The 9,356-nt window shown below is 37.7% G+C and overlaps 1 protein-coding gene across 1 annotated transcript; it reads left to right on the top strand.

The window, feature by feature from the left end:
• Positions 1-3,354: 3,354 nt before the first annotated feature.
• Positions 3,355-8,841, top strand: gpr26 (G protein-coupled receptor 26). Its single transcript, XM_059521017.1, has 3 exons — positions 3,355-5,045; positions 6,926-7,039; positions 8,223-8,841. Exons 1-3 carry the CDS (start codon positions 4,375-4,377, stop codon positions 8,524-8,526), a joined length of 1,089 nt encoding a protein of 362 aa, XP_059377000.1. The 5' UTR covers positions 3,355-4,374; the 3' UTR covers positions 8,527-8,841.
• The last annotated feature ends 515 nt before the right edge of the window (positions 8,842-9,356 follow it).

Genomic DNA, 9,356 nt, shown 5'->3' with positions numbered 1-9,356 from the left:
TGTTAAATAGCAGCATAATTATTTGACAGGTTAGTAATGAGTATTATTTAGTAGTTGATCAGCATAAACCCTAATATGCAAAATTTCAAGCAGTAGAACACAAAAAATGCAAATTGGACATTTTATTTACTGCAATATTTAACTTTTTTATGAAAGTAATGAAAAATATAATCTTAATAGATGTTTCAGGTGTTTTTTGTGTTTATTGTTTATTTTTATTTATTTATATATTTATTTTTAGGCTTGAAGATTTTGGCTCCCACTGACTTTCATAATATAGACAAAAATGTTTGTTTGATGAGATTTTTTTAAGAAAAGAAGAAGAAAAAAATCACAGAATTTGAATCCTTGAGTGAACTAGTGTTTTAAACTCAGTTGGAAAAAAAATAGTGCCCTCACAGTCTTGCTAAACATGACAGATTAACCCTGACTGTGACCTCTGAGGACAGACCAAACAGCACTTATACTCTGTGCCCGTGCAATGCACATGGGCATTATAGGATGCTGATGAAATGTTTATTAGGTTTGTTGAGATGTGATGAAAGACTTGAGGGACCAGAATGGTTTCAGTGAAGCCCAAGCCCTCCCTCTAGAGGTAAAAACAAGGAGTTCACATTTAAACATCTGGAAAAGCAAGCAATGATCAAACAAAATTAATAATACACTGTTTAAACAAAGGTTCTTCTTTGGCCTCGTTTTCATGAAAATCCTTTAACATCCAATGAGACTTTAAACTCCACAAAAGGTTCTTTATAGAGAAACAGGTTTTTACATTATTCTAATGTCCTCCACACAAGGATAAAAAAAAGGTTCAAACTGGTCACTGAAACGTGGCCAACAGAAACCAAACTCGTTCTTCTATGATAAGCTCCCCTTTTGGAACCTTTATTTTTTAAGAGTGTAGAGAACACCATTTTGCAAGCTGGACAGTGGGAAGAATCTGGGGGAATCAGGTAAATATGTTCATTTGAAGAGGGCCCATTTGCCTAGGGCTCTTAAACTGGTAACTCTGCTCCTGCTTGTGAGTGCATGAGTGCTTCCTCCAGTCACATAATGACTAGAGTCAAAACAACATATTTTCAAATGAGGACTAGGCTTTGATTAGTCAGGGCTCCACCGATGAATACAAATTAGCTGTCAAAGTAAAGATAGAATGCCTCAGAGACAATCACAGAATATGCAGTGCATACATAATAAACAACGGTCCTCATAGAAACTGACAATAAATGAAGCAAAATAATTCTGAATAAAAATTATTTCAGTGCATTCTGGTCAAATGTAAATCCAGAGCAAGCAACTACTGATTGCAAAAGTGCAGACAAGCATTTAACCAGTTAAACCACCAGATGGAGCCACAGCTACAGAGGAGAACCTGACATAAAAAGACCCCTTTAAAATTGGCAAAATGTATACAAATGAAATCTGGCTAAACATATTAGAGGTCTTCACCTACACTCTCACTGTACAGGTCAATGTATTGCATTATTTGCAGCAATTTCTCTCTCTCTCTCTCTCTCTCTCTGAAAACTTAGAATATCAGAATATAATACATCCTAAATCAACTGAAACAGAAAGCCATTCTTAATTTTTAAAATACAGCCTTTGACTTAAGCACATGACATGAACTGGGTTGTGTGGGCACCATTTCATGGTATTTACCATGCAGATTGCGTGTACATCACTCACATTCCATTGGTTTAGGGAGGTTACAATACACACAGATCTCCAGCTGTATAATCCAGGCTATAGAAACAATAGCATCATCTAATTACACACAATTACCTTCAGTATAATCCTCTGGAGCACAAAATGTACATTATGTACATTCAAATGTACATCCAAATAAATGATTTTGACATCCTCCTTGCCCTGGGCTCAGTCAAAATGTGCTTTTCAGCTTATAAATTAATGCTTAGATGGATGCACTGTCATGTTGGAGAAAATTTTTTATGTAAATTAATATTATAGATCAACCGGCGCTTCTCAGTGCTCAACGAAAGCACCTAGTGAAATGGAAATTATGAGGGTCTTATGCCCTCGCAAAGCTACAGCTATTGTGCCATGTGGAAACATATGAATCCAGTGAACCAAAGGTAGATGATGTCCAGTGGCAAGAATGATACCAGTAACCCAACATCAACATATGACAACCAGCAATAATTTCCAGAGCACTTACCACAAACTCAAAAAGGGTTAATTGATATTAGAGGGAAATTCATTGAATTATGCAGAAACGGCGATGGAGATAAAAGCCTATGTTTCACATCAAGACAAGCTGTCCGTATATCGCCCCCTTAAGAAGAATAACGAGATCTGTGCAGTTGCTCCACTGATTGGTCAGAATCGTTCATGCTGTCACAAAGGATCATTGGATGGACCACCACACACCCACTGCCCAGACAGCGTGGGCGTTTCCGTGGTAACAGAGCACAGCAGCGATCTTTACGTGGCCTCAGTGAGCCACTAATGAGTATGAGAGCATGTGAGTGTGTGCATGTGTGCATTGATTCATCTCTTCATTCTACAAACTGGGGTTCGTGTTTTAAGAGAAACACTGCAGTGAAATAGAAATTCATCCAGCATACGAATCTGGGCTGGTGTGTGGGAGTGTGTGTGTAAACCGATCTTCAGGTTCAGTAAATGTCAGGGTTGCTTTCTAATTAGAGTAGTCAAAACGAAAGTAATTCCCCAGAAAAATATCTGGTATAAGAGAAAACTGTCATTCAAACTTTCATTTTCATTCCAGTCAAAATAGTGCTATATTTATGAACACTGTTAAATGAAGAAGTGCCCTACATGTCGACATGCAAACATACACACGTGCACTCGCACAGACACGTGCACATGTACAAATTCACATAAAGATTCATATACACAAAGTGACAGGAAATTCATCTGACATCCCCCAACCAATCAAACAAGAGCCAAATGCATTAAGCCTGGCTCTTCCCTCTAACTCTCTCTCTATTTTTGTATGCAAATACAGAGCCAAGTCACAGACTGTTTGTATTAGCAATACTGGATTCATTATTATTGAGAGATCACAGATTTAAAGACACATTAAAAAAGGCAGGGTGTGTTTTAAACTCTCTATATATAACCCATTAAATAAACTTCAAATACACTAAATGTGTGTGTGAAAACTTTACATAAACTACTGCACACACACACATTTTTTAAATGTACTCGCAAAACCCTGCAATTCTACTTTAATAAAATCCAACAATAATGTGATTATCTGTTCAGTTACATAGATGTTTTTTAGTATGTATACTGGAAATATGGCTTGAACAATAATAGCACTTTTCTACCCAAATCAATATTTTACCAAAGGTTTGATTAAAAGTGCTAGACTTCAAATCCCTCAATTTTTCCTTGCATCTACCTCTAGCCATTCCAACTGCTGTTGAAAAGAGCTGCTCAGATTATTTTTCACCCTATCAGAATTCTTTGATATTAATCAAACATTTGATTGTCAGAGACTGAAATGAAAAATGAAATTGTCATAATTTCCATGTTGTCTCTCAGAATGTTAAATGGTGAGGACAAGATGTATTCAGCCAAACTCAAGAATAATTGTCAAAAGTTTACCACAAGATATTCATGCCCATTTAAAATCTCCATGTTATTAATGTGTTCACTATTGGGGACTTCCTACTACACATATATTTGCACCGTTTAAAAATAAGCAGTAGATTTCTAAAACTCTTTCATTCGCAGCAATGAAATAGGCAATGGATTATATGAAAGTTTGAGACTTACAGTCCTACAAATCACCAATTCCCAAATGTCGAAATTAAATTCTAAATGCATAAAAGTGACTGCAGCTCTTTAAGATCTTGTAGGACTGAAGCTGTGTGCGCTAACGAATCTCAATTGTACCACGAGACCCAGGGCCTTTGCCTCATCGTGACGTGAAAGAGTTCCCTTCGACAAATATAAACATGACTAAATTTAGTCCTCTCACAGAATTTATTCCCTGACTATTCTTTTGACGGTAGTCACGTGTGAGCATTTCGTGAGTTTGTGGGGGTGGGGGTGACATTTTGACATATAAAGCTGTTTCAAGGGCGAATTCTGCATTAGAAGCGCGCGCTAACCCGAGCTGCGCGATTGCATTCCTTTTGGGTTGCGAGGAAGAGCGGATTAATCGTCCAATCTTGAGATTTCGCGTTCCAACTGTTCGAATGGATTTTCCTAACACTTCGCTGACTAAACGGAGGTCGGAGTCATGGAGACCCGTGGATCGAGCGCCAGTGTACAAGTGGATATCACGTTGGGGGATCTAAGTTGTATTGATGCGATTTAGTTCCCCGTCATGAACTGTCCTGGAGTTGCGGTTCAAAGTTGGGGGCTTTAAGAGCGGGGAACATCATGCACACAGCGGAGCTCGCGCTCTCTCTCCTACTCGTCGTGATCATCGTTGTGACGCTGCTGTCCAACGTGCTGGTGCTGATCTGCTTCTTGTACAATGCAGAAATTCGCAAACAGGTTCCTGGGTTGTTTATACTCAACCTGACGTTCTGCAACCTGCTTCTGTCCGCCTCCAGCATGCCGTTGACTCTTTTCGGGGTGTTGAGTAAAGCGCATCCCGGGGGACACATTTTCTGTCAGGTGGTCGGGTTTCTGGACACTTTCCTGACCACTAACTCCATGCTGAGCATGGCTGCGCTCAGTATCGACTGGTGGGTTGCAGTGGTGTTCCCTCTGAGTTACCATTCCAGGATCCGTCACCGGGACGCTGTAATCGCGCTGGCTTACACGTGGGTGCACTCGCTGTCCTTCTCTGTGGTTGCCGCGTGCCTCTCCTGGGTGGGTTACCATCAGCTGTATGCTTCGTGCACGCTCTGTAACGGCAGGGCGGTCAATGCCAAGACGCAGTTCGCAATTTACACCATGGTGCTGCACTCGCTCACGTTCCTGTTGGTGTCGGTGGTGCTCTGCGTCACGTATCTGAAAGTGCTCAAAGTCGCGCGCTTTCACTGCAAGCGCATAGACGTGATAACCATGCAAACGCTCGTACTGCTGGTGGACATTCATCCGAGGTAAGAATGAGTGAGAACATGCAGATTTTTACGTTAAGAAAGAAAAGAAAAAAAAGAAAAAGAAAAAAGTAAATTGGCAGCGGCGGTTTCCGGAACTTTATCACAGAAATACAATGGGGACAATAGGATATTGGCGACGGTCCATTTTAGGCTATATTAATGGTCAAGTTACTAAATTAAATTTGCTATTAATATGAAAAAGCACCGCTAACAACACATATGTATTGGCCATATGCTGTTTAAAAGTTAATCAAAATGAACAACAGATGCAACAAACAACAAATTAAATGCAACAACAGTATTCAGTAATAATTCAAATGTTACCATGTAAAAAAAAAGTCACATAAAATGCAACAAACCCTAAACAAATGTACATGAACAACAACTCCAATAATGTTTGTACAGTCGACTCTGGGAATTTCCCTGGCTTTTCCCCATGCTTTCTACTATATTTATAAGTAACTTAACTTTTTTTAAATGTACTTATTATTTTTACTAATAAATTACTACTACTATCCATTTACTTTTTCAAATTATGCTTTTGATTTTAAGTGTCTGCGCCAATAAATATTATCACATATTCAGCACTCAAAAGTTAAATAGAGGCCAGAGAAACTCTTCAGTGCTGCTGGGTTTCAGCACCACAGTTTTGGTCCACATCCCCTACAATAGATCTGACAGGGATTTTAACCTTACTGAATCTAAATAATTGTTCTTAACTGAGTGAACATGCATTTTATTCCTTGGATATATCACAGAAACAAATTAAATATTTGAAATTAATTAACTCATGAATTTTAAATATATTCATTGTCAAAATTGTAACTGGTGGAAAATTACAGAGCTGAAAAAATGTCACAAATGCGTAAACTGAAATTTTGAGACTGGACTGATCATTGACAAAGGCATCGTATTTCAATAGATCAAGCAGGAATTAAACCGTTCACGTCATGTGACCTTTCACTGTAGCCATGTAAAATGTCAACATGAAATCAAGATGGTCTAAAAAATACATCAACAACTCTAACTGGACCCTTCGGACTAATTATTCAAAAATATAACTGGTGCAATGACACAAAACATAAACTGTGATCAACAATTTCTATTATAAAATAATTCAGTGATCAACCTTAAATAATAAAATGTGGCACATTTGTATTCTGCTACCAAATAATGTGGCTGAAAAAAAGGTAGTGGTTGAGCACACCTCTTTCACATGCCAACAGATATCAAGAGATATTTGTGCTCATCAGAGAGTGAACCTCATCAGCTCACTGCCCAGAGCTCTGGATGACTTTCAATGGCTCCATTTCGACCACAATAACTTATTAACTAACAATGACAAATCACAATAGCCCTACACAGCACATGTAATGAGCACATCTGGTGTTCAGGCAGGGGATATATCACAGCACTCCACACATTCAAAGAGAAAGGAAAATGACTTCCAGCTGTTGGCTCTTTTGCTATCCATATAAATAAATAAACTAAAAGCTACAGCTTTTTATAGACTGATAGCAATCAGCCAATCACACCGTACTTCTGTTTGACACAACCATGTGAACAAGTGTTAAATAATCCACTGCAGGTGTGACGAAGTTAATCTGACATTTCAATGATTCGCTGAAACAGTTTGGGCAAACATCCTCAGGTGAACACCTGTTATGTCTCTTGAATTTTTTGTGAGAATATGTAAGGTTCCTTATATTGTCAGTGGTGAAGTATGTATGTTAATCTGGCGCATAGATACAGTTTTAGATAACATCTGTTTAAAGCTAGATAAAAGTCAGTCCAGTATGGTTGTCTCATATGCATACTAACATGATACACATTTCAAGTGAAAGAAGTCATCTAAATGGATCATATAAATCTTTGCCCAGTGTTCGTCAGCGCTGTCTGGAGGAGCAGAAAAGGAGAAGACAGAGAGCCACCCGCAAAATTAGTACCTTCATTGGAACCTTCGTCATCTGTTTCACCCCGTATGTCATTACCAGGTGAGCCAGCTGCTTTACTCCCCTGGGCTCAGCATCTGTGCAGTCATGCTGTTAATATAGTTTTCATTTGTTGGCCAGATCGAGATCCCTTGATGTTTTTAGCTGCATGCTTGATATAATACTAATAAGATGGAGGACAATGAGTATTGTTTAAGAGTACTGCATATTGTTATTTCATATTTTAACATACTCCATTTTGTTAGTGATCATTAACCAATAGTTTTTATTTTATTTTTTTAATAATACCTTTATATGGTACTCATTCTTTTGGATATAAGAAACAATGTGTGTTTAAAGCAAAACTGAAAATGTCAGTAATGTAGATAAAAACGAAAAGCAACCAAATAAAAATAGTAATATTTAAATATGATGCATTAAAATATGCATTACAATAATAAAGTAATATTACTTATAAGTCGCATCCCTACTACTAAATATTGTAGAAACATAATTTTCTGTAAAGTTGCTTTGTAACGATTTGTATTGTAAAAAGCACTATACAAATAAACTTGAATTGAATTGAATTGAAAATGTCAGGGTTTCTCAAACTGATGTTTGTAAAGGAATGGCAGGGTTGATTGAAAAGCTAATTAATGAAATCAAGCACTAAAAGGACGAAAAATGTATTTGTTTACCTGTATATCAGTGTTATCATAAACTGACATCAGAGAACTGTAAAGTGCAAATGTGTTGTTAATTTGAAATATTATAAACCTCATAAAATCTCAGGGGAACAATGTTTTAGTTTAAAATACTGTGTGAAGTGAGAGTAACTAATCAAATAAGTCATGAAATGTGAAGCCTGTAGTTCCCATACTAATGTCTCTGGTCATGCATGTCCACCTGACTCATAATTCAAAATGAAGAAGGGCTTCCTGACTAGGCATGTTACATAACCTGGGTAAGCTCAGAGAAGATGGAAGGATGAACTGTCTTGTGTATCCCTGACTCTTACTGCAGCTTTTCTTCCTCAAAGCCCCTGTCAAAAGCAATTGTTAGTTTCCCATTCAGGTCACAGATTATCCCTCACATAACCAAACTGAGAACAGAAATTGCTCTGCATTTACTGCCTCTGCTATACACACGTATAACCTTCCATATGCAAATAAGTTCCTGAAAATGTGTTCACTGCAGAGAACAGATTTCGCAGCTTGTCTTGCTCATGTGGGTGTCATGTGTTTAGGATTGTGGAGCTATTTGTGACGGAGCCATTTAATCCATATTGGGGTGTGCTGTGTAAGAGTCTGGCGTACAGCAAAGCTGCATGTGACCCCTTCGTCTACTCTCTTCTGCGACACCAGTACAGGAAGACCTGCCGTGACATCATAAATCGACTCTTGAAACGCAGTTCCCCGAATGGATCCATACATCAGCAGGAAAATGGAAAGATTGGGAGGGCCAAGGAAATCGTAAAAGATGGGAAGTCGAAGCCAGACCTAAACACTGAGGACTCCTGTTGCTATAGAGATGAACGATCACAAAGGTAGAGCTTCGACTCTGGTTGGAGAGAGAACAATGAAGGCAGAGGAAACAGCGGGATTCCAGGCTCTGCATTTCTCAACTCAAACAGAATTCAAGATATAACTGTAGCAAGAGATTTTAGTAGCAAACCATTCTTTTTTTATTAAAATATTTATTAATTCTCTTCCTTCCTTCTTTCCTTCCTTCCTTTCTTTCTTTCTCTAATCAATTCTAAAATCAAACTTCTATAAAGCTGCAAGCCACAAAAGCTGCTAGTTAGCCAACATTCAAAGAGAATCCGTAGGGCCTATTACATATCGTGTTCTTTCTTATGTTATAGTGATAAATGGTGAAATGTGAGAAAATAAGATCGCATTGTGAGTTTTTCAACAGAATAAGAAACAATATTTTCTAGATGATATTTTAGTGGAACTCAGTGGCATGTGGTTTAGATTTTATTTGTATTTTTTTTTTTGTAGCATGTATTGTATCTTCAGGGTTTAGATATGAAGCCCCACAGCAATGGGCAGACCGGTTTTTTTCGGTGCCTTTATTTATTTTATTTATTTATTTTAAAGGAAATCTGCATAGAATGAATTTTAAAGTAAGTTCATGAAATGAACACGCTCATTTCAGCAGAGAATTGTAGAGAATCATGTTGTGTAAACCAAAGGCTACAAACAAAGGAGATAAAATGAGTATTTATTGAGAGAGAAACGATATGATAGGTAAAACAAATGTTGGATTAAATTCTGACAGCATAAACAGTCTCTTTTTCTTACTTGCCTCTGAAAATTATGTGTGAAAATATTGTGCAAGTGCCTGAAGTGCTGTCATATGGGTTTACTTAATGAAT

This window comes from Carassius carassius, chromosome 32 (genome assembly GCF_963082965.1).
Source record: "Carassius carassius chromosome 32, fCarCar2.1, whole genome shotgun sequence".
NCBI classification, from domain to species: Eukaryota; Metazoa; Chordata; class Actinopteri; order Cypriniformes; family Cyprinidae; genus Carassius; species Carassius carassius.
This window is presented reverse-complemented; position numbering and strand designations above follow the sequence as displayed.

Excerpts from the sequence above, each read along its gene's own strand:
- gpr26 (XM_059521017.1), top strand. The coding sequence starts at position 4,375 with ATGCACACAGCGGAGCTCGCGCTCTCTCTCCTACTCGTCGTGATCATC. Across the intron at positions 5,046-6,925 it reads CTGGTGGACATTCATCCGAG|TGTTCGTCAGCGCTGTCTGG; the intron begins GTAAGAATGAGT and ends ATCTTTGCCCAG. Across the intron at positions 7,040-8,222 it reads ACCCCGTATGTCATTACCAG|GATTGTGGAGCTATTTGTGA; the intron begins GTGAGCCAGCTG and ends TCATGTGTTTAG.